Source organism: Drosophila persimilis, unplaced genomic scaffold (genome assembly GCF_003286085.1).
Source record: "Drosophila persimilis strain 14011-0111.01,24,50 unplaced genomic scaffold, DperRS2 tig00000793-arrow-arrow-pilon, whole genome shotgun sequence".
In the NCBI taxonomy this organism is placed as follows: Eukaryota; Metazoa; Arthropoda; class Insecta; order Diptera; family Drosophilidae; genus Drosophila; species Drosophila persimilis.
Window position 1 is genome coordinate 598,365 of NW_020825354.1, and position 26,044 is coordinate 624,408.

At 42.7% G+C, this 26,044-nt stretch overlaps 2 protein-coding genes across 4 annotated transcripts in view; one reads left to right on the forward strand and one right to left on the reverse strand.

Moving 5' to 3' along the window:
- LOC6600757 (dipeptidyl aminopeptidase-like protein 6) overlaps positions 1-18,578 on the reverse strand; it is an 85,742-nt gene extending 67,164 nt beyond the window's left edge. Inside the window, exon 1 of one of the 2 annotated variants that reach the window (XM_026992858.1) lies at positions 18,484-18,578. In XM_026992858.1, coding sequence (XP_026848659.1) covers positions 18,484-18,570 — 87 coding nt within the window. In that variant the 5' untranslated portion in view covers positions 18,571-18,578. Of the gene's footprint in view, positions 1-14,418; positions 14,551-18,483 lie in introns of those variants that run through there. The other variant, XM_026992857.1, reaches the window with a different exon arrangement.
- Positions 11,022-12,833, forward strand: LOC6600752. 2 transcript variants are annotated; one of them, XM_026992859.1, is made up of 5 exons: positions 11,022-11,221; positions 11,282-11,452; positions 11,527-11,730; positions 11,797-12,184; positions 12,533-12,833. In XM_026992859.1, exons 1-4 carry the CDS (start codon positions 11,159-11,161, stop codon positions 12,007-12,009), a joined length of 651 nt encoding a protein of 216 aa, XP_026848660.1. In that variant the 5' UTR covers positions 11,022-11,158; the 3' UTR covers positions 12,010-12,184; positions 12,533-12,833. The 2 variants fall into 2 exon arrangements, with proteins under 2 accessions (XP_026848660.1, XP_002025760.1); XM_002025724.2 differs by having other exon boundaries at positions 11,797-12,141; positions 12,533-12,552.
- Positions 18,579-26,044: the final 7,466 nt, after the last annotated feature.

Below are 26,044 nucleotides of genomic sequence, written 5' to 3' on the forward strand. Positions count from 1 at the left end.
CAGGCGTCTCTCGCCCACTCTTTGAGAGCCACCTACCTGGTAACCGTCACTCTTTCGCTCTCTCTCTCTTTTGGTGTCTTCTCATGCGTGTCCCACTGCATTTTCCCGGCGTACGCTATTTTTTTAAGGGGTACACCAAATGATGGATAAATACGACTTATAGATGGGACAAAGAGTCAACTTGCGGGATCTCTTAACTTTCAGATGGGGTGTAAAACCAGAAAAATACCGGAAGAAATACCCAAAATATACTAGTACTAGCTAAAAGCGTTGGGACTTGTGGCACGCGTGCCGCGACACTATTATACACAGCTGTAGATGCAGTGCCGAAGCTTTTACAATATCTTCAGAGCTTTAAAAAAGAATTTCCGCTAAAAGTAAGAGTAATCGGATACATTTATGCATACAGTCTCTTTTATAGGCTACTCATCTAGCCGCACCCCTGCCTTAGCCAGGACAGCAGCCAAATGGTTTTGGCCACACGGCCAGACCCCGTCCGAGCCACACCGCCCCAGAGCTCGTTCTCGAGATTGAAGCTGAAGCTGAAGCCTGGGGTGCAGGAGGGAATTATGCATGAGCGCCTCAGTGCTTCGGCAAGTGCCACAAGACCCCCGTCCCGTTGCAGCGAGAGGCCCCCTCTGCCGCCTTCCGCCATTTAACGTTGGCCATGTACGAACACTTTTCCCACTGTCAACGTTTTTTCCCCATAGCAAAATGCAAATAATTGACATGGACTCGACTCGACTCTGACTCGGACTCGGACTCCGACTCACGTTTCCCATTTCAGCAGAAACTTTGGATATATTCGAGGACCTTTCAAGCGCCATTAGCCGCAGTCCAAAAGCTTCCTGGGTTTTCTTTCTAATTTGTATATTTTTTCATGCCCTTTGGCCGCAACATAATTTCCGTTTTTGACCAAAAGATATTCTTTCTCTTCGCTTTGCTTTTCTTCTAATTTTCATTTCAACTTCGAGAAAGAGAAAGAGAAATGTGTGTGGCATGCTTCGTTAGTGCCACCACACTCTTCACCACTCCACCCCCCATAGTCATCGCTCTTTAGGGCGCGAAATTTCCACTTTGTTTGGTCCTTAATTAAATTGCATTGCAGAGGGACGCGGCCCGGGGATTCCCCAGGCTCTGAGAAGGGAGGAAGCACTTAAAGTTCCGTCCTCCAAAATTGGTGACGATTCGCCCCCATTCTTGCTTCACCATTTCTGCGGCTTCTACTCTCCTCACCGCTGCCTCCAATCGCTCATAATTACAAGAGTGTGCCATCGCCACTCCTCTCCCACATTCCAACGCCCCCATCGATTCCATCGATTTAAGACTCAGAGACATAAAGAGAGAGGGAGGGAGAGCTCGGGGATCAGGGGAAACACATGTTCCAACGTCTGAAATGCGAAAATTTTAATGTAAATTCCTGTAGCCACCTTCCTTCAAGCACCACATGGGGAACACTGGACGTGAAAAGTCTACGCATTGCTGTCGAACTACAAAACTTTGTTCGGTAACATATTTTGTTAGAAAAGGTGGCTCAAAGAATGTTTGAACAGAAATATATATATTTTTTGGAGGTCTTTGTCAGAAACCCAAGGAATAATCGAAACCTTTTGATTTCAGAAACAGTCGTAGAACTACGTTTAATGTACATATATTGAGAGCTTTTGGAAATTTTAGGGGTTTTATTCAAATTCAAGAACATATACCATAAATGCAGATTATATACAAATTAAGTATATTTATGGCACATATGTATGTATACATACGAATATATAGTTTTGCAAAACGCGTAACATCTGGAAAATACTAGAAAAAAATTGAGCAAAATACCAGAAAATACTAGTGTACTAAGCAAATGTACTAAAAAATAATATGGAAAAATAGCAGTTAATACTAGAATATACTAATGATACCAACAAATATCACAATACTGCTATGTGAGTAAGTGCAACACAAATACTATACAAAATTCAGAAAAATACTAGAAAACATCCCAAAGTTTTGGGGGTCGCGGCGCATACATACAGACTATGCATGTATATGATCCAGCCAGGAAACTATCATATACGGTACTCAGCTTCTATATGTATGTACATATGTATATCGAGGCCAGGTGTTCAAAGAGCCCAAGAGACCGACTGATGCGCTTCTGGCTAAGATAATAATGATCCGATAGCTGTGTTTTTCGTAAATCTAACAGGTTTGATCATATTTGATGACTCAACATTTTCGGTTTTCTCTTTACCCATCAGCCATTCCGCATACTTTCAGCAGTGCATGTGCAGGCAGTATGTTTCTTGCAAATTGAGTTTCAGTTTTAGTTTGGGTTTCGCTTTTGGGTCGGTCTGCCGCTCCGTTTAGCCACAGATTTACAGCTCAGGAATGTCACACAGAATGCCACAAATGCCACCAATTGGGCATTTAATTGTGCGGAAGGACGAATGAAATTGAAATGAGAGTGGGTGAGATGGATGGATTTATAGTGGGAGAGGGCTAGAGAGGGAGAAAAGTTAATTAAAATGCGCTTTTGAGTTATTCAGATATTTATTTGCAGCCAGTCGAGTGACGCCATATGAGAAATGTATTTTTAATGCGATAGAAGGACGGACATTCTCCTGGGAGCCCTGCCTGTCTGCCGGGCTGGGCCTTCGTTATATATGTATGACGGACAGTGTATGGGGGGGGGGTCTCTTTTGGGTCAACTGCAGCATTAATTGCCGTTTGGCTGACCTTCCGTAGGGTGGGTTCTTGGGACTGGGCTTGGGCTTGGGGTTTGAGTAAACTGTTGCCAACCTACAGGCGACCTTCGTCCTCCCTGCCTTTGCCCGAATCCTTTTCCTCTGGAAAGTTATCCGCCATCCTTGCCCTTGCTTCGCAAATCCCCCGAGAGCCCTTGGACCTGCTGCTACCCCGTTTTTTCTCGTCCTTGACTGATCCTTTGGCTACCTGCAGCAGCAGCAGCAGCAGGGATTTCGTTGCAACAACAGCTTCTCGGGGTAGCTGCAAGCCGAAGGACATTTGCTGTAGCTTCAGAATTGACGAATTGTTTCAACAATTTGGGGCCGACAAAGTTTTTGGTATTTTGATCAAATTTGAGATAGCAGCAGCAGCCGCCGCATGCCGCATGCCGCAGTGGAGGCCAGAGTGTGTGGCTGTGTGGCTGTGTGGCAGTTTCCTGATTGCTTTCCAAGCGGAGGAAGCTCGTCTAAACAACAGCCGCAAGGCATTCTTGTGGTGCCAAAAGTTCCACTGAGAGACGACTCGTCGGCAAGACTTGGGCATACGAAATGAGGTCTAAATTCAAACCAAATTATAAACTGTTTCCAAAAGTCAGTCGCTCATTTGGTTACAAGTTTACAGTGCGCCTCGAGCCGAAACTTTGCGATTACTTGTGCGTTTCTCTGTCTCTGTCTGTGTGTCTGTCTGTCTGCCTGTCTATTATTCTCTAGTCTGATTCTGTTCTATGGCGGCTGTTCTGGGATTTCGATTCCATCGTTCACATAAAAAAGAGTGCGAATCTGCCCAAAATCTGCTTGAATGCACACAAATTCAGTCAAATCCATTCGCACTCACAGTCTACTATTTACTCATTCATTTTGTGAAGCTCTTGTCTTCTGTATTTTCATCTATTTAAAGGTATTTTTGATGATCCTTTAACCTGGTTTTCAATTCTGATTCCGGACTTCTCTGCTTGTTCCTTGATTTTTCCTTTGTTTCTTCTTCTGAATTTCCATTGCAATTCCCATATTGTGCTTCCTGTCTTCCCCTTTCTATCCATGCCTTTCGTTTTGGAAACATTGAGTGGAATTCGGAACTAGTTCCGCACTGCTGAGCATATTCTCCGCCTGACACACTCACGAAGGGAGTGACTGTCTGACTGACTGCCTGATTGACTGACTGACGATGCCCGAAAGGCCGTTTGCCGTTATTTATTGATTACGTGTCATATCACTCATACGAGTCCCTTCTGCTTCTCCTGCTCCTGCTCGTGCTCCTGGGGGCTCGTTCCGATTCCATTCGATTGAAATGTAACGCAAGTGGAACGTGTGTGTGCCCCCAAGAAGAAGGAGCGGGAACAGCCGTTGCAGACGAAACTTGTGCAAATAATTAAGTGCGCTTAAGTGATTTGCTCGACATCGACATCGAAGGCGACGGGCGACATCGACATCGACAGCGACATCCAATAATGACTCCATAAAAATGACAAGCGATGATGATGGAAACAAGATGAAGATGACGATGATGATGATGATGATGACGTTGTGCCAGCGGCACAAATGGGTCAACAAATTCGGTAACTCAAAATTATGGGCAATGCCTCGGAGCCATCTGATGGGTATTCGGTTATGATTAAGGTTGTTGTTTGATCAGGGATGCCGATGAGGGGAAAATAACTTAATCGATTCCAAAAGATAAAAGAGGATGCTCGTAGGGGAATGGTAACGATAGATGGGATGATGTTTGGAGATAATATATACAAAAAGCATATGGATGGAAAGTTCTATCATAAAAGAATAGCAAAGGAACTATAAATATTATACTCTTAAGGACATAAGTATCTTTGATGGATACCCAACTCTTTGATCTCCCCACTGATTCTGTAAGTCCCTCTGTCCTTCCACACCCCACTCTCTCTCTCTCTCTCTCTTATTCTCTGCTACCCTGCCTGGAGGCATAATTACTTTTCGAAGTACTGCGCGCCTGCCTCGAGGGCTGTTTACTCTGCTTAATGCCTTGAAATTTCGCGGAGAAGAAATTCATCTGTCTCTTGCTCTCTCTTTCAGTGTCTCTGCCTATCCCTCTATCCGTCTCCATCAGTCTCTTGTCTCGCGCTGATTTGGGGGGCCATGGGGCGTATGATTAATATGCGTGAATTAAGTCAAATCGAATCGAATCAATCAGGGCAAATGTCGACAACGACAGACGACAAAAGGCCAAAAGCAAATACAGTAAAGCCTCAGCACACAAACACACACACTTAATCTGCATTTGGGGGAAAATGAGAAAATATTTCCTTTTTCGGGGAGGAGGCCAAAGGCCTAAAGGAAATAAAGAATCATAAAAATAAGGCTCTAAAGTGCCGACTTCCGGTCAGGGGCTAATGCATGCGAGCAAAAGGACAAATGCTGAAACGGGAGGGGGTAGGGGGGAGGGTTGAGGAGCCACACACAGGACGCACAGTAAGCAACAATGTGACACATACTAAATTTTTATTACGAACCCAAACACACACACACACGCACACCGGCAGCTACAGAGAGTGAAAGTAAGAGAAAGTGAACTCTCAACGCACTCTCTCAGAAACACTAATGCAACGACATTTTTATTACAGGGCCAAAACGGCAGCAGCAGGGCAGACCAGGACTTGGACCAGAGGCTTTTTACTGCCAGTCGCCACAGCAGCAGTCGACAGTCCGCAAAATGGTGTCAATCCTTATCATGTGCTCTGACCGTGAAACCTAAAAGAAATGAAATCCATACCCCACCAGCACTCTGCTCCCCTCACCCCAACACCCACTTGGCCTTGTTTTTCGTTCTGCCCTTCACGTGGTGGAGGGGTCTGTCGCATGAGACACATTCCTTGGTAGTTGATCTACTGATTCTACCAAACCAACTTCAGATATTTAGCACGGTAGATCCTTTGATAAATCAGCCCATTCGAACCCAGTCTTAAATCTGATTCAGAGACGTTTAGTACCGTTTATACCCAACCGATTCGTACCCTTTTTAGTCCAGTTTTCAGGTACACAGATTCAATTTCCGATTCAGTTTCACATAAGTGAAGGGATAAATTCGATTCGAATGAAGCTTTTTTCTTGGCCCTCGACTCGATACCCTCATTCTATCATCATTATTGTCTACAAATTTCTCTCCTACTCCAAGGCTCTCAAGCCCTTTCCCACGCCCCTATCCGAGAAAGAGCATATAATCTTCTGCCATTTCATCAATTTGTTTTGGTATTTTCATTTTTTGCTCTCGTTTTTTGGTGTGTGTTTCCAGCTTAGTCGGCGTTTATTTGATTTATGGCCAGGGCCGCTTAGATTTTTCCTGGGGTCCTTTCGTAATGATGTCCTGTCCGTGTCGATGTCGATGTCTCCTCCAGGGGGCCCCCCGAGGGTTGAGCTGCGGTTCCGTTCCGTTCTGTTCGGTTTCAGGTTTCGTTCCAGAGTCCAAAGATTTCAGAATCCGAGGAAAGAAGGACGACGGTCGACCGACAAAGGTGCAGGCAGGGATGGCTGTGGCGCCTAATTAAAATCGACACTAAAGCCGGGTACCGCCGTTTAAGCCGGTGGCCAATTTGCTGACAATGAAAAATGAGGGGCAGCCCCAGGGCCTACCCTCCCCTCCCACTCCTACTAGAAGCAGTCACTCAATTAGCCTTTTCCCTGGAGCGGGGGCAGGACGACAGGACATCTTCTATACACTCGCAAAAACAATATTTCTATCACTAATTGAAATTTTGGCCAAAGCAAATACTCCGCTCGTAATGTTAATAATTGCATTTGGCACCATTCCCCCTGACGGAAGCCCCATCCGCCCAGACAGAAGCCACATCCCACAATCCACCCCCCATTCACAGAAGCCGCATCACGCGGTAGGGGGATGTCTATGAAATTCAAATTTCGATCCGGAAAACCCACCCGCTGAAGCATTTTTTTTTTTTTGGCTGCGTAACGTATTTTTTTTTTGTTCTTCCACAATTTGAATATTTTAATATTCATGAAAATTGCTCACATTTTCACGGAGGAAAACTCTCGGCAAGGGAAGAGGGGAATTCTGTGGAAAAGTTTCTTCTAATTTGCGGCTTTTCCTAATGAAAATTGCTTAAAAGAGTCTGTGCTGTGGAATTATTGTTTGAGTTTGATCCAAACGGGGAAGGGAAGGCGGCAGTCCACATGTGGAATGCCTCCAGAGACAAACTCCTAAGAGAAACAGAGAAGGGGAGGAGAAAGAGAAATCAAGAGGAAGGTCACGTGGAGGGGAGTCTGTAGAATGCATAAATCAGTTTGAAGCTCCGACAGAATGACAGTCGTCTTTCCCCACTTGATTCCCGTTCATGGATTCCTTGTCCTAGTTGCTCCTGAGGGTCCCTCTCGCCAGCCATTATTCTGTATCCGTTTTCTGTGGGGTTAGCCTCCCGCATAGATGTTTTTTGTCTTTGATGTCTGTCGGGGCCGGGGTTGGGAAACAAATTAATAACCAAAATGCCAATGACACCCAGCAAAAGTGCCAGTGGCAGCCATCAATGGAAGTGCCCTCAGCAATGCGGGAAAATTCTAATGAAATTTGCTTTTGATATTGACTTTGAGGTTGAGTTAACATTTAGATGGTGCCACATTTCAATGCCACTCGGAAAATCGTTTGATTTGTAGTTCATTTAATTGAACGAAGGCCCATTCAGGCACATTCCCAAAATCGATGTCATTGATATACACAAACTATCCCACATCCAAATAAAGAGGCTTTCACACTGATTTACAACATGAATATCTGTGAATATTTAACATGAATTAAATAATTCTATTGCCTTTGCACATTGCACACCCCTCTGAAATCTATCCTCCCCAACGGACTAAAAAAACCCTTTCCCAGACAGTGCCATGCAAGTCCTAATTAATACGAATGCCGACGCCGCCTTGCCGACTCTTCCAATTATTTTTCATGTTGTTGTATGCCGTTTAATAATTCAACAAATATTTCATAGAATGCGAGCAGATTTTAATGGACTCTAGCAGCAGCAGCAGATGAATTTTGAAAGCCATTATTCCATTTGACATCAGTCTTACAGCACAAATTTCCCCTTGTCGAAAGAACATGATCAACACCATGAAAGTGAGTCCCATGAGTCCAGAAGATAGAGGTAATAACCCTTTCAATTTACTCATTTCTTGTACTTTATTTCTTCCCTTCTTCACAGCCGCACTCCTTTCAATTATCGCTCTCTTCAGCGTCGTCCTTCTCTGCCTTCGATGTGACACGTTAATCATACGCACTGTTGGCCGTCAGCAATTACGGCGACGAAAGCAAAGGATGGAACAGAGCAGAACAGAAACCGATGGAAGCAGAGTGTCAGCCGAACATATCAATTCATCAATTGGTCAATTGCTGTAAGCTAATTTGATTATCGTGGAAAGGAGTGGAGTCTGTGGAGTCTATTGAGTCTGTGGACTGACGGAAGAGTGAGAAAATCAATGCAAAAGATTAACAATTACAGGATTTTTGCGGTGAACAAGTGGGATGCTGCAAAGGAGGTGAGGAAAATATTGAATGGCAAAGACCAAGAGACTGAGAGACAGAAGGCGAACACACAATAGAGACGTTGGCCCATAACGATTTAATGTTGCTCTACACATATGTACATACTATAAATGGTATATATAGTATATATATTTTATCATCAACTTCTGTGGGAAATTCTCTGGCCTTCTAGATCTCTTTCAAGTGCTGGACACTCAATTGCAAGGACAAGACGAGCCTCTTGGCTCCTTATTCTTTTGGCTTCTTATGCTGCTTCCTCTTGCCTGTTATCGATAGTCATTGTTTGCCACACACACACATACACACAAGCACACACAGACGCACACACACGCACACTCGTGGTCTCCTTTATTGATGGCGAATATTACGCCAACTAAGCAAATTAAATTGTTTACATTGGACAAAGGGCCAAAAGCAGTGTGAGCGAGAGGGGGGGAGCTCGGGGCGTGGCTCATGACGCAAGGCTAGCCCCCCCCCCTCCTTAACAATATGGAATAGTGCACGGATCTGGGGCAGTGGCAGGGGCACCAGGAGCACTAGGTAGCAGCCAGACAACAATGGACAACAGCAGAAGCATGGGGCTTCTCTCTCTGCAGTTTCTCTCCCTCTCTCCCGAGGGAGGCACACACAACATTTCATACACATTGAAGGGCAAAGGGAGCTCCAGCAGGAGACAATTATGCACAGTGGAGAACCGCTAAACGGCACAATAACACAAAATAAAACGAGGAACAAAAAGGGAACAACAAATTGAATCAAAGAAAAGTGAGCTTTCTTCATAAAAGATATCATAGGTTTTATGTCCGTATCTATGCACCATATATGCACATCCATATGTATCTGTAATTGTAAGAAAGCATTTCCGACCCCATAAAGTATATAAATTCTTGATCAGCATCAATAGCAGAGTCTATTGAGCCATGTCTGTCTGTCCGTCCCTATGAGCGCCCAGTTCTCAGAGACTATAAGAGCAAGAGCAATGACATTTTGTATTCAGACTTCTGTGATATCACAGTGTCCCACCTAGAATATCTGTGGCATTCACAATTTTTAAGATACGAGAAAACTAAACACCAGATACCATACCGAATCAGATCAGATCTGATTATTAGTTTAGCCAGAATGAAGAAATCAATTTTCTGTGGCTACGCAACGCCTTCCACGCGTACTCATTCCTCTCGCTCTCACACACTCAATCGTCGTGCAGTGTGCGCCCTCTGGCGCAGGGGAGCCATACGGACTGAGTAGCTGCGACTCAAAACGTTCCCACTCGTTTACTAATATTTGTTTGCTATTTTTTAATAGTATTTTTGCATGCTAATTCTTTTAGGAGTTTTCTGGTTTTTATCTTTTATATTTTCTAGCGTTTCTGGTAATTTTCTAGTATATATATATATTATATATACATATATTGTGGTGTAGAGTATTGTTGGTATTTACCCTATTAACGCTCAGTCACACTTTTCATATGGTTTGATCCTGTTGTTCTTGAATTTGAAATAGACTCTTAGAAATGAATATACCTTATATTCTTCAAAGAGTCTCAGCGTCAACTGCGTCTTCTTTAGCGAATATCAACTTTAACATCTCTATTGATTCGAAAATTTGAGTTGCATTTCCCTGAGGAACACCGAGTGTCCTTTCGCCAGAGCCAACTTGAGTCTTCCCTCCTGGATGCCACCATATGCCACCCATTGTGCGAGAGCCTCAAGGATATCCTGCAGATGTTTTATTGCCTGCCAAAAACACTGTGAAGGCGACAAGGGTCCGAAGGTGTAGCAGGGATACAAAGGATGGGCTTCATTTTAATCGAGTTGATATTATATGAGTGTGGAGTGATGACAGGTTTCCACAGCATTAAAAACTGTGTCCTCTCTCAATCTCCTTCTCCCTCTCTCTCTCTGTCGGTGTGAAAATTGTTTATTTTTGCGTGTGCCATGGCCCTAGAAGCAGGATACAGTTTATCCTTACGCACACACACTATCATATACACACTCCCACACACACACTAGCGCCTAAAGCGATTTGCGGCCCCGAGACTTTTCCGATGTCCCAAAAACCTTATACATTTTAAGAGCTTCAGAACTTTGATGGCCTCCAAAATGCAAACAAATCAACACAAAATTCAATAAGGATACTGCCCCCAGAGAGGAGGGGGACACTGTGGCAGGATGCGGAGCCCAGCGACTGGTCAAAATGTTCCTTGGCTTTTAATAAACAGCCCTTAACGGCGGCAAAGGGCAGTGGGAAACGTAATATGATAATCAAACCGAGTGCCAAACCACGAGAACAAGCGGAGTGGCCCCCCACAACACCCCGCGCCACGCCACGCCCCCGGACCCTTGGCAACCTTCCTACTCAATGAGCTTTTGGACATTTAAAACAATTTCTTTTGATTTCCCTCTTAAAGGCAAATGGCACAGGGGAAGGGCAACAGTCCGTACAGATGGCCCTATTAAGTAGGATCTAGGACTCGAAGCGTAATACTGAATGCCCTCTAGTGCATATACAATGAGAATGTATTTGAGGTACTTTCGTTAGTGGGAGAGGGGCATGGGCATGGCCAATAGAAGTTACTCTTCTTGCTACTCGAACCCATTTCTATAGCGACTCCCTTGTTCTATTGTTTGCACTGAAATATATATATACTCGTATATATATCTTTGAATACATTTTTGCCACAATTGTCAGTTGACACAATTGTCATTTGCCAGAATTGTCCAAACACTCGACAAAATTTATATAGAAAACAATTTTGGATTCGTTTTCTGATAGCGATCTACTTTTGGGGTCTAAAAAGGCGGGCCAGTTGATTGGATAGGCACATTCCCATCCCCTCATATTATATATTTAAAAAGCACACGCAGGCCCCGAGAGTCTTCAGAGTACATCCTGGATCATGTGCTGCATTTCCACCCACAAACTCAAGCTGCTGGTCGTTTGCCTGACGCTCCTTGTGCAGGTAATCCATTCCGTCCGTTCTTATGGAGGAAAGGTATATTTAATAAGTGTCCGCCTCTAGATTGATGGCGAGCTAAAGGCCGCCAATAATGCCACCCTCTTGTTGTACTACAGTCGGACAAAGTTTCTCGGATATCTGATAACTCGCATCATCCTGGGCATATTTCTGGCCATTTGGGCATTCACTGGCTTCTTATCGCTGTTCTATGATTCCGTTTGGGGTGTGGCTACTGTGAGTACTCCGTTAATGGATCCTCTTCAATCCCCAAACAATCTGTCAATCCGCATCGTCCCGCTCTTCCCTAGTACTCCTCCGGCATCTGTTTCCTCACCGTTTTGGACCTTTTTACACTGTACTATCGCTATGTACTGCGAAATCAAGTATATACCGATGAAAATGAACGTATGAAACTAGAACGTCGTTACAAATGGCAGGGTGGACAACATAATCATGAAACTTTAGATGAAGGCATTGGCGATGCTATGCTTTTGGTTATCAATATTGTGCAGGTGCGATTCAATTAATCATTCACATCAATCATTTGTATGAAAATACGATACGATGCATCTACATAGGTAGCCATTCAGGTTTCTGTCAATATTGCCGGCTGGTGGCTGGCCGTTCGACTGCGGAGGCATCACCAGAACGAGGAAAAATACGAGGCTGACAAGGTCTATCTCGAATACTTGCTCAAAACTCATCCACATACGACGCAGCCATCGAATGCGCAGTCCCAGCACCCGCAGCAGCAACATCAAAATTCAAAGCGCCCATCAGTCATGAAATGAAGACTCGAGACCTCGGATTCCTTCTACTCACAGCAGCATCCAGCCGCAGGAGGCTCCTCAAGCCAAGTATCTCATAGAATTAGGGGCAGAGAAAAGATTCGTCCATTGAAATTATCATACTGCCTGCTTGAGGTGCCACTCACAACTTTTTTGGGAACGAACCCTCGAAAAATTGGTGGGTTGAACGTTGAACGTTGAACCCTTTATTCCAAATGCCACGCTTTGGGGCATATGGTTCTTGATTGGCTTTTGCGTTGCTTAGTGCGGATTTTCTTTGCTTTTTTCTGGTTTATTCCACTCCTGTTTGTGTGCTCTTCTGCTTCTGCTTCTGCTTTTCTTTTCATTGCTGTTTTGTCTGCCTTTTTTGCCCACTTCGACTTCAGCTTTCGTTGCATGCAACAAGCGCTGCAACGTTAAAGCAGCACAAGTTGACCTTAACAGGTCATGGCCAATGTCATGTCCCCTTTTTTGTTCGGGTTCAAGGACTCGTTGATGCACAGTTTTGCTTTCGTTTTCATTTCAGCTTGACACTCGAGAGGCCTGGAGTCTGCTGAAATACTGCTGCTGCTGCTGCTGCCGGAGGGGAGGAGTAGATCATTGGCCTTTCGGGGCCCCCACATAAAAGATGCCAACGGAAATTGTAATTTGCCTATCAGAACGTTAATCGATAATAATCGACCATGGAGAAATATATTCATTTCAAGCTGTTATTTTATTCGAATCTTTTAAACATTTATGTACTAAATATGATTTTCGGCAGTGAAAATACCTTTGAAAATGTATGTATGTCTACAAATACCTATCGATTAGTAATACAAAAAATATTCAAGCATTTAATCGATGAAGATTCAATGATTTAACAAAAAGACAATATTGATTATTGCACTTACTCGGTGATTTATAAATAAAATATCAGCAATGACTGCATTTAATCAATGCCTAATCGATAATTTATGAAGAAATACTTATCGATTAGCCACGCCTTGCAAAGAATCGAAGGAAAAAACGATTATTTGTCCTATTTAACCGTTGAGCCGATAAATTAATAGGAAACATTGATAGACGAGACCATTTTATCGAATATTCGATCAAATATTAAGAAGAAAAATACATATGTAGATATTTTAAATTAATTCATAATTTGTCCAAAAGTTCTCAAAAAACACTATCGCCCTTGTTGATTAATCGATATTTTTTGATAACTAATCGATGAAAACAGTTACATTAAATTTATTTGATTTGAATAGAGATTCTGAAGTGCTTTATTTTATTAGGCAGTGTTCAAATGTAGTTATTGATGCTTAACAGAATATGGAACATTGTCCTGCGATTAGCATGAAGGTTCTGAAATTATCGATTACTTTTATGTGTTAATCGAATGCAAAGAAAACTTTACAAACTCTAGGAAATTGCTAGGAAAAGTTTTGCACAAGTTTTGCGCCAACGCCTCGTGGCCTCGAATTTTGTTTCGCTTAAGTCGAGGAGTCGCGTTTTCACTTGATTTGATTAATAATCGCAATTGCCAGGCAGTTAAACTTACGAGTAGCACAATGGTTCCGCTTCTGCTCCCAGTGCTGGAAAGCATTCCCGACAGCTGTTATTATCAGGGAAAATATTAATTTAAAAACGCCACACACAAGGACTGCGAAACACACACACACGCGTATTTCAGTGTCCTTCAATTGGATGTGACAATTAGAGGATGAGGCCCTGGGGCAATCGGCATACTCCACACACACACACACACACACACCCGAGCACACGAGAGTACCGAGGATAATCCATCCTCCTTCCCTCAAAAGTCAGGCTCTCAATAATCAGGATAATGACAATAAAAGGGATGCCATTACACGGATATTCCTACCACATTTCGCGTGTCGTTTCTCGGTTCTCGCTCTTCATGTCTCATGCTGTTTCTTGTTTCTTGTGTGTTCATTTCTGTTCACAGTTCGTTTGTCGCTTTTCGCCATTGTTGCCACTCTTCCACTGACAATGTAAACAATGGCTAGCATAGACACAACACACACACACAGACCTCTCAGTTACATCCCATATCCCAACACTTGTACAGTGATATCTCTCCTCAGCGGACAGCCTAAACTTCACTGCGAGATTTACTTATTCAGAAGAGATTCAAGATTCTAAATTCTAAGGAATTCCAAGGATCAGGCGGTTTCAAAATGATCCCAAAAGCTTATAAGAGTGCCTAGATTCTCGGGAAGACGCATATTCCCATAATGAAATGCAAAAAGTAAAATCTTTAGATCTTTTTTGGAACAGACATGCAGCAGCACCCATCCGTCGATCGAATTGGCCGAAAATAAGCGCGTGGGAAGCTTTTGTTTGGTGTCACCGTCTACAAGAGAGAGCCTGGGATAAGGTATAAAAAATGTTCTTACGGTTCATTACCATGGCGTACTTATGTTCCCACTGTAGAGCTTTCACTGTACCATCTACCACATTCTGCTATCTTTTACTTTTAATGGAACCTTCCTTTGATTGTGGATGGGAAGTGGAAGTTTTTGAACTTTTTTACCAGCTGATAAGCAAATTTATTTACGCGCCAAATGCCGGCACACACGCACACACTTTGAGGCCATGACGTGCAGCAGCGCCCTTCCGTTGGTCGATTTTGGTCGGTTCTACCCTTCGTTTAATGTCCGCCTTCATCAGAGAGAGAACCTTGGATGATCTGAGAGAAACTCTCATTCGAAGCCCATAAAAAGTTTCAAAATGTAAAAAATTTTAAGTGAATTTAATTTGGCTTTATTTTAATTACTTTTTTATTTTTGTTCACGGAAAAAACACACTCAAAAAAAAGAGCGAAGGAAGAACTAGATGAGGATTTGCTGCAGCTTTTATCGTGTTGCTTTCTAGAATTTGACGATTGCCGGATTTGATTTGAAGGAAAATACGAAGAAGAAGAAGGAAGCAAGCGCGCGAGAACTTAAAGCGTTTTAACGGTCAAAAAAGCGTTAACGTCGTCGCCCGTTAGCGTCGCGCGGTATTTCACCGACAGAAACTCTTCGCATGTCAACACGCGCCAAAATGTTGCCAGCGACTGACTGAGGCAGTGGCAGTGTGTGTGGCAAGCAGCGGCGGCAGTGGCAAGACGCACTTGATGGAACACGAACGAAACACGATCCAAGAGACGCCCACACACACACTCGTACACTCGCGGAAGAGGCATCCATCCTCCTGGGTACAAGAGCATTCATTGAGAAAAAACGAAACGAGCAAACGAAAGGACGACGGAAGGAAAGACGAAGGACGAGGGCGGTAGGACAAAACAAAAATCATATGTCCCCATATTCGCCTTAAAAGTACAGCTGATGCTGTGGGCAAAAAGCTTCAGGCGAGTGAAGCTTTTGTGAGAAGCTTCAAAGCTACAGAGAAGGCGCATGCGCGGAGGCTGCAAAAGCTCTCTTTCATTTTCTCTCACTCTCTATCTCTCTCTCTGTAACTCTCTGGCTGAGAGGACACTTGTTGCACCCATGTACATATGTTTATCTATCTAATTATCCAATTTATTTAATGCAAATATTTGAAAAAAAATTTTTTAGAACTACAGTTATTGAAAATATAATAGAAACGGCATATTTATTTCTTATTTTTCAAAACATTCTTCGATGAATATTTTGTTCAAGTTGCATAAATTTAATAGAAAGCGTATACAGTAATGTATCAAAATATAACAGAAGAATTAGATTAAAAAATCTTTATGTACCAACAATAAATTTTGTAATTTTTGACGCCAGTTTGAATTGAATTGTTTTTCCTATCTTGTTTAAAAATGGCTGAAATCAAATTATAGAGTTAATATTTCATAGACTAAAGACAAAAGAAGAAACTAGTACTGCGGATCCCGTTTTGTTTGCTTTTGTTATTCGTTTCAGAATAGGTCGTTGAGTACATTCTACGGCGATTGAAAGAAATAATGCGCGATAGATGGCCCTACTATTTTCTACAACAAAAAAACCCTAATAAACGCGGAAAGCGCGGGCAGTACAGAGAAGTTCTACAACCTCCTGTTTGAAAATAAATAAAATTTCATTTCTGTCATCGGTAGGTCTTAAAAATGATCTAAATGCTACTCTCAATAGACGTACCATTACTTAGGGAACAATAATTAAAAAAAACGAGTCAAATTCACGACAGTGCATTTTCAACGTCAAAAATTGAAAAAATTTGTTGTAGTCAGATGAAACTAAGATCAATTTGTTTGCATTTGATGGGAAACACCTTAAGAACTGTTAAACTTGTTGGTGGAAACATCATGTTGTGAAGGTGCTTTCCCCATTCGAGGATTAGTCCAATAAAAAGAATATTAATAAACTGGACAGTATGATAATGAAAGTGTGCGTTCCCGTAGGATAACGACCCGAAACTGACTGACTGAAATGTCCTTCACAGTCACCAGACCTAAGTCCAATCGAAAACCTTTGGGGGATCTTAAAGAATAGAATTCGTGGCTATATGTCCAAAAATAAGGTTGATTGTGGTATTCGTCTGGTGCCGGAGGGAGAGAGCAAGCCATGGATTATTTCTCGATTTGGAAAAATTTCAAAATTAATTATTTTCAATCAAGTTAGCACCGACCCGCCGCTCAATTGAGGATTCAATAACCCACTCTACAATTTCAAGCTGATTTCAAAACATGTATTTACCGACAAATACATCCATGTACGAGTTTCTAATAGTGGTACTCGTCTTCCTACTCCTCCTGATGAATGCACTGGCGACCTTTGTGCCCCGCTACACTGTACGAAATAGTAAGCTCTTCCAGAAGATGAAAATGATATTTCTTAATCGTTCTCGGTTCTCTTTGTATAACAGCCAAACGCAAGTGTAAGAAAGATTCTGATTCTGATCAGGAGACATATTTGGGACAGGCCGGTGGCCACACCCGTTTGAGCAATCATTTCACAGGACTGGTACTGGCGGCCGGTGGCCGTAACGAGGGCGAACCATCATTGTATCAGGACCACTATGATGTCTAAAAGCCATTCATTGGCAAACAAATTTAAATGTAAATAAATTTAAACTTCAGTTTTGTGTGTTTGGACGCTTAAGCCTTTCCTCATTCCATTCCTTTGGGGTCTTGCCTCCAAATCTCAGCTGTGCATCAAAATGTTTTGAGAGGAGACTGCATCCTCTCCAGCGGTCTTTTGAATCACAGGATAGTTTGCAGTAAAGCTCTTCCGCAGGCACTGGAGCTTACATCAAGCTTTCCTTCGTATTTCACCCAGTGAACAAATTCTGTAATGAAATATTCGATTGAAGAGCGGGAAATTTGCTCGAAACAGAGGCCTTCCTTCGAGACGCATTCGAATGATTCCAATTGTTGATAGCTAATTCCCTAAGGCGGTGAATGCGATCTCAATTCAATACCCATTCAAGAACCCATCATTCGCATTCGTTGCCTCCTCGCTGAGTCCCACATGAGCACAAAAATTCATTCATGTTCCCCCTTTAATTCGCTTGCATTCATTTGAGGGTAAAGTGGGCGAATATGCCTATTTTGAATGCATTATTTATTATTATTATATTATTTTAGAAATTATGCGTTAAGAAAGGTCAAATGCAAATAAACATGCGAAACATTTATCAGTTCGGTGGCACATCTCCTAGCCCTTTCTCTCTTTTTTCACTGAAACGAGGACTAATGACTCTTCTCTCCCCTTGGGTGTATTTTTCTAGGGGCATATTTTTAATTTATATTTAACATTTCAGCAAAAACCAGATACAATAAACATAATTGAGCGTGAACAGCACTTTTGGTGCCGGGTTGTTTGTTCGTTATGTGATTTGAAATATATAATGAAAAAGTGGAATACACTTTGCAGAATTATTTAATAACTCCGTTCAATATACGTATATATAGATTTGTACACTTTGTTTTCATAATTTATGGAAATATATTTTCTGGCCAGAGTCTGGGAAAAATGATTTCATTTTTTGTACATTGTGAATATTAAGTAGATTATTTTTCTGCATTAAATTTAATTTAATGGAAGCTTAATTAATTATTCTCTCAGATTTGAGAAATATATGCTAAATTATGCTAAATGAATAACCATCCCACAACGAATCTAATTACGAGTCTGGCTACCCAACATCTGTATAAGCAGGACGGCAGTCCCATCGTATAAGTAGTCACCGCCGGAGGCCACACACATATGGGTGTGCAGGACAGGGCCCTGGGTAGTGGACTGGCTGTCTTGTTTTCTGCCTTGTTTTCTCTTCCATATTTACCATAATTAATTAAGTTTGAACCATGTCTAGCCATGGATAGAGAATCATCAGAGAATCGACAGCACTACCAAACAACACACACACAAGCTCACCAAAGTAAGAAGATGGACAAAACTTTCAACTATAATTAATAACATCCTGGAGACTGAAGTTTCCTGTTGTCGATGGGACACAAGGACATGTGTGATAACAGATAATAGATAACAGAGGAGCACTCACCTCAATGGTTATGTGGTGGCCGCGTGTGCGGAAATTGTCATCGTTTCCTCGTAGATTCTTCGAGTCAATTTGCACATTCGTCTGCATCTTGAAGGCCGTAGATTGGATTCCTCGTCTGAAAAAGATGAGCATTTAAGTGAAATATTCTTATGAACCAAAAAACCCATAAACTGCACCCAAAAGGGAGCTCTTTCACGACGATTTGGCAGGAGAATCCAATGATGCGTGACCTTGATAAAGATGCCAAATAAAGTAGAAAAAGCAATGGCCCTATGAAAATGTCCGCCATAAAAAAGGCAAATGGAAACGCTCAAGGAATTTTCCCACAAAAAATTATATGCTATAAATTTGATCGATAAACCGATAAAAAGGGCTTACAAAATGTAGGAGAAAAATGAGATATCAGGGAGACCGTATGGTATATAGAAACAGGTGTGACTCATAATATTCTCTCCTTTAGAATCCATAGCTACAAATTTCAATGATTTCTATCTATTTGCTGCAATCATTTTCAATTGATCAATTAAAGGATCTTTTGCGTAATTTCACACTGCTTATCGATTTGTTTCAATCAATCGAAATATAGAATTTCCAATTTGATTACTTCTAAATTGATTTCTACCGACTATTGATCTTTATACCCGGTACTCAAAAAGAGTATGGAGTATTTTAGATTCGTGGGGAAAAAGTATATATGTATATTCTTGATAGCCGAGTCTATTGAGCCATGTCTGTCTGTCCGTCCCTATGAGCCCCTAGTTCTCAAAGACTATAAGAGCTAGTGCAACGACTTCTGGGATATCCTACTTTCCGCCTCCACAAAAGACGAACATCTATGGCATCCAAATTTTTGAAGTGAGTAGAAAATCAAAAGCACAGAATTATAAGGGATGACTATACCTTCTAGACTGCAGAATCTATTCGTGTTACTATAGCCAGAATGCAGAAACAAATTTCATTTTCTCTCGCTCTATCCCTTTATAATCTCAGAGACTAAGAGGTAGAGCAACCAAATTTTGTATCCAAACTCCTGTGATATCGCATCTGCACCTTTGGCATCCCCAAAGTCAAAGATACGAGAAAACCAAAAACGCAGACTCGTAAAGAATGACCATATTTTCTAAACTGCCGAATGTAGATGAGATCAAATTATTACTATAGCAAGAAGGAACAAATCAATTTTCAGTGGCTACGCAAACCCAGCGCTTACTCATTCTGTCTCTCTCTCACACACTCTTCGTGGTACAATGTGTGCGCCTTCTGGCGGAGAGGAGCCATACTGACGGAGTCTCGGGTATAAATGTAAGTCACGGTCGTAGCAGCGACTCACAACGTTCCCTCTCGTTGTTTATCGATTCGACAATTTCCCTCTTATTTCTATAGATATAATTTCGATTGTTGGTTTTTCATACATATACATATGTATGTATGTACAAATTTGGAGATGTGTCCGTAATCGATTTAGTAATCGTTTCGTTAATAATCTCCAAAAAACTGTTCCTTTATCTACTGCCAATACAACACGCCTTAACGAACTCCTCAACATTCTCCGTCGTAGGGGAAAGAATTCCATCAAAATTTCATAAAAGAATATGCCAGAGACGAGAGGGAGAATTATGTGAGAAATTTTCATCATCAGGCTGGCTTCCAGTGTTATGAGGAAGAAGAAAGTCCTGAAGTCTGAAGTCTGTTCTGTGTAATGAATGTCCTTTGGCATACCACGAAACTGGGTTAGATGGTGCGACTTGGGAGGAAAACCCATCAACCTGGATGTGAATTTTTTCTTTTTTTTTTGTTTGCCAGACATGTTTATCCCGGGTTTTCTCTTATTTTGCCTTCCTTTGGGTGCTTTTGGAGGGGTAATTCGAGAAACCGCAGCGCCGATTAACACAGAAGCCAACAAGTGCAGAGACATCGCCACTCCATTGGCAGGTGCCATGCCCTCGTGCCCTATTGCCCTCCAGTCCCTCCTACATTTGTATGGCACAACAAAATTTCAAAATTTAATTTGCACCTTAGCTTTATTTATGCAGCAGCAAAGAGAGCCGCAGAGTGAGGCAGGGGCTGAAGGCTGAGGGGCAACTTTAAGGGAAAGACACCTGCACAGAGCACTTCAGAGAAGGCAAAGTCATTTCTCGTAGTGCCACTTGCTGGATTCCTGCCTCAGTTCGCTTTACTTTACAGCCAGCCACGTCCATCCCCTCGAGTGACACGCCAGCATTCTGCATTTTCCCCTTCTCCATCACCCGGCTGCGGCTCCATTTAGCGCGCGCCTTCACCCGAACAGTTGCTCAACCGCCCGGGGGCCACGGGCCATGAAAACCAGGAGGAACGAACCACAAACTCGGGCACCATGGAGCCGGGGAGTCCACCAAAGCAATCTGCAAGAAGTGAAGCCACAAGGCCAAGGAAGAGTCTTTGAAAATAGGAAATGGGGAAAAATGCTAAATGAATTGCTGTGTGGTAGTCAAAGACTTGGGAATACGCTGCAAAATACTACCAGTAAGACCCGCTGCGAATCCTTGACTAATATCCACAGACAGACAGTGGATCACATGAATGTAAGGCAACACTGTACATGATCGAAGTGCCGTCGGGAGTATATTCGGCTGTTCTCAGACATTGCTGCATATGCTCTGCCGTTGACTCTGAGCATTCTCTCTGTCATAACTATTTGTTCATGCATCAGCATGAGCACAATACAATACACCCCTGGTGCTGCCCCTATTGTGGGGCTTCAATTAACTTACACACCTGTAGGGAAGCAGGAGAGAGAGCAGTGCAAGGGCAGATGCTCAGCAAAAAACATTTAATATTTTGATTGAAGCTTCCGTAAGGACACCCCACTGAAAGGTATCCCGTGTGTTTCATGTGTGTATATGTTGTTTGCTGAGTGTTAACCAAATTAGTGGCGACTGTTGCATTGTTCCTTCATGCAACAAACAAAGCAAAAGGGTAAAACGCACACAGACAAGTGCATGTCTGTGTGTACGTACGTACATTGTCCCCTACTTACATATGCATGGGGCATTTCCAATTTTCCCTGGCATTGTTTTCCACACTGTGTTTCCTTGTGGTCGCATTTTCATGGCCCTTGGTGATTGCGGCGGAGCCAGGGCCCTGTGGCAGGCCAATCAAGCTGCAATTGTGGCCGCTGTTGTCAAACTACAGGAAAAATTCGTTGCATATTTGAGAGGCACAGTTTTTCGCGAGCTATGCGGAATGCGAATGCGAATGCGAATACGAATACGAATACGAATCGGTTTGCATAAGTGATTGGTTCATTAAGAGGGTATCGTCGATTGCTCTGAAGAAAGGGGGATATCCCCGAAAACAGGGTCAACCCCTCGTGCGGAAGTGGTCCCTGGCTTTCATTTCCAGAAATCAAAGCATTCAAAATGGCTATAAATGTCCTTCATAAATAGTTCTACCATTCCCCCCCACCCACCGTTTACCCATTCCGATTCAAGTGTCTATTATTCTCAGCATTTGCATCTGTATGTGTGTGCGTGCGGCGTGTCCTGAATGTGTATGGGGTCTCTACGAGTATTTCTACCTACATATGTACATCTATATATGTACATGTATGTGTCTCCATTTCGATGATGTGTGCATAGAATTGTTTATTCTACGAGTAGTTCCTGCCACCAAATAGCAAAAGCAATCAGCATTCGTTCCAGCATCAGTCGCGTATAATTCGATCGTTTGCAGGTAATTCGAGTGGTGACAGAGCCCTACGTATGTATGTATGTTCCTCTGATTCCTATTCCCATTCCCTTTTGTATTCTCTTTTGTTGTTTCACTCTCAGTCACAGTTGGACAGTTGATGTTCACACTGACACAGGCGATGTATCGAAAGAGTGATCCCAAATAGTAAAAGTAAAACTTTAAGATTATTCAAAAAATTCACTGTTTAAGGGCCGTATTGTAGTTGTGTTACTGTAACTCACTGTCCCGCGTTATGCGGTTGCGCTCCTCGGTCGATAGATAGAAATTTTACAAATTAATTCCCAAATAAATCTTTAAAATTGGCTAAAAATAAAGAAAATTCTTTTTTATATGAACATATATCGAATTTATTTTTAAAAATTATGGGAAACGCTAGATCCAATATGATTTTTCTAAGAAATATTGTTATTTTTGTTCTTTTGAAAGTTTCTTTTTACATTAAAAAGTCACGTTTTTTCCATTAATAGCCTTTCCATTCCCATTCGAACACTCTTTTGTTATAGTAATAATTTCCATCAAAAGTCACCGGTCCTATTAAAACCGACAGAGTTGTTAGTATACAAATCACTGTTTCCTCTCATTAAGTGACAAAAGGAGCTACAATTTCCCTCTAATTAAGTGACGAAAAAAAAAGTAGGATTTTCCCCTCCATCAACAGAGCCTTTTTCCCTTATGACCGAAGCACTTTTCCGTTTGGGACTTTGGCTTCGCTTCGTTTTGTGGCTTGATTTGGTTTCCTATTCCATACGAAATGTGTGTGTGTGTTTGTATTAGCTTTTGTATCTGTGTTTGTATATCTCCTCTCTCTCTTTCTCTGTGTGTTTGTGTGTGTGTATATTTTCATTGTCTAAATAATAAACAGCCTCAGATATTTCACTCGCTTTACCAAATAGAAACAGAGACCCACACAGAAATCCCCACGGAAAGGGAGCTGTAGCCATAGAAAGTCAAATGAGAGATGGGAGAAGGTGGGGTCTCATAAGCATATGACTGCTACCTGGGGGGTGGAAAGCAGGAGGATACAGGAATATACATCTATGGATCGCTCGGATGTGTGGGTGTGTGTGTGTGTGTCGCCAGAGTGTTCCCATTGTCATTGTGGCGCAAAATGACTTTGTCTTTCATTATTTATATTTATTTGTTGTTGATGCTGTTTCTGCCTCTGCTGCCACTCGGCTCCTTTGCCACTTGCCGCATTGCCATCTTGTGTTGCAATAAGCGCCAGCGCAACGGAAATCTTAGCATACTTAAGTGGGCGCCAGCGCCCTAGAAGGCATGGACTGCAGTCTGGTCTGCCTTCTGCATTAAGGGACTACCACGACGAATGCGCTGCCAAGTCCCTGGGCCAGCAGACAATCCGATTTACTGTCTGGAAGTGCCCACTGCACTGCCCACAACAAAACAGCTTAAGTACACTGCGAGAAATAACAGGAGAGCACAAGTTCGGACGGGGTTAGATGGGGCCACTTGAGGGAACATTTTCTCGGTAATTTGTAATATTACACACTAAACGAGAGAGAGAGAGGCAGCTCTCTTGGATTATCTCCATTTCTCTCAGTGCATTCAGTGCTCACAGTGAAGCTGTGTGTGTATGTTTCCCAACGCGAAAAGCGGAATAAATGAAATGAAATAAATACGAGTTAAGGCAGAAGCAATGCCAGCCAGCAACAGAGGCAGAGCAGCATCCAGAGGCAAGGAAACATCATGTAGAGTGAGAAATATTTTCCAAACACAACTTGCATTTTTCAAGGAGCTGCCTGCCCCGCAATAGTGTGGCAGCAGTCCAAAGAAGAAGAGCAGAAAAGCAGAAGCAGAAACAGAAAATTGTGGCAGAAGGAGCGGGGGCGGTGGCGGCGACAATGGTGCATTCAACTCAAAAAGAAGCACCAGGACGGATAGGATGATGGGGGACACGGATGATTGCCATCAAATGATTGACAAATGAAGCAAGAACCTTGAGGTGGCATGAAACTATTAAACAATGAAGCAGCACAAATCACAAAGAAGGAGAAAAGAGAAACTTTATAACGTTGGGGATGAACGAGAGCTTAATAAAGTACCAGGGGACTTGGGAAATTACAAGAATAGAAGATCGGCACTGAAGGAAGGAGGTAGAGAAAGTAGTCAATCGATGGAGATTTTTTTTTTAAATTCAAATTCTTTTTTCTTTGCCCATATTCCTTAAGTTTCTTGCCGCTTGTCTTTACATTTTCCATGAGTTTTGATTGAAATATCAACAACAGGATGAGCAGCGAAAGTGCCCCACATCACATCTCCATCAAGAGACACCACCCACACTCCACACTCCACACACCCCATTCCCTGTCGCCTGAATCCAATGTATCCAAGGACAACTTTTCACCAGTATGGTAAAAAAGTACTACATAATAATAATCATAAATAAAGCAGAAAATACAGGAGAGAGCAGTGGGAAACGCAGTTCCTGAAGCGCCGCACAAAGCAGGTACACGCCACTTTCTGTGGCAGAAGCAGGAACTCTGCTCTCTTTACAAAAAGAAAACACATTCGCCCCTGCGTTACCCTCGCGGCAGCCCACGATATGACATTATCTAAACCGTAAAGTGATGATAATGTTATCAACGTCGAGAAACTCCTTGTTTTTCACTCTCGTTTCCACTCGCGGAAAGATTTAAATTCATTTTTTAGGGTATTTTCAGTTGGCTTCGAATTACTCCGGGCAGGCAGGAGGTAGCTCGTATATGAACCACGTATAATCGCCATCTTTCAACCGTCGACGACGACCCATGAAAATGTTTTATTAGATTGCCAAAAAGCTTTTTGTTATTGTTGTCTTAATGAAGTTTTGGGCCGAGCCGTTTTCGCTCTTGTTTCAATTTTCTTCTGCTTTCACCCAGGACAGGTCTGTGGGACCTTTGAGGTTAACTTTCATTGAGATTTTCGTTAACTCTTTATTTTTTCTTTCGCAAAACTTGCCCTTTGAGCCATCCTACGCCTCGATGACCGACAGCAGCAGCAGGAGGAGCAGCAGAAGGAGCAGCAGGCAGGCGGTGCCCTCGAAACGTGTTAATCAGTGGCCCGCATCTGGGAGCAAAATTTGCCTTTTCCATCATCTACGGACCAATAATTTGGTTATTCAAAACCTTTTTATGAATCTCTCTCCCTTCCCATAGCACATAGCACATAGCATACAAACTTTAGCTACTTTTCCTTCTGCGAATCCTATTTTCTGGTAGTTCAAAGGGTTTTCGGGGGATCTCTCTCATGAAATTCGCTTGACATTCGACACACGAAAAGTAGAACAGGAAGATGGAGAAGTCAAATAAAAAGTTTTCTTTTTTAATGGAATTGCCAAAGGTACAACAACAACAACAACAACAACAAGTTGGAAGGTAGATGATGTGGCGGGGGGGGGGGGGGGGGGGGGGGGGGGGGGGGGGGTGGGGGGGGGGGATGTCGCTCCTCGACCATCCATTCCATCGGCTGCCAAAAAGTCAGGGTCATGATGACATTACTTTCTCTCCCTTCTCTCCGCCAATCCCCCACTGCTGTACTCTCTCTCCCGCTCAAGCACATGTGCGAGTTAATTATACCCCGCAATCGTGGCAGCACCAAAGGGTATATTTCATTCATATAGAAAAAGAATAGGTGCGTGTAAGAGGCAGAATCAAAGCCCGTCTTAATGCCCCTAAACGAACACACAGCCGAATATACTCTCGATGGCATTCGGTACTTCGTAGTTTCCACTTCGATCGCCGAAGTTTTTTGCTTTCCTTCATTCTCGCCCACGCAGAACGACACCACGAGCACCCGTCGCTCTAGGCAGAACGGGAGAGCAATATAGTAGATTTCG

Coding starts and splice junctions, on each gene's coding strand:
- LOC6600752 (XM_026992859.1), top strand. CDS start 11,159: ATGTGCTGCATTTCCACCCACAAACTCAAGCTGCTGGTCGTTTGCCTG. Junction 11,222..11,281: donor GCCTGACGCTCCTTGTGCAG/GTAATCCATTCC, acceptor GTCCGCCTCTAG/ATTGATGGCGAGCTAAAGGC. Junction 11,453..11,526: donor CCGTTTGGGGTGTGGCTACT/GTGAGTACTCCG, acceptor GCTCTTCCCTAG/TACTCCTCCGGCATCTGTTT.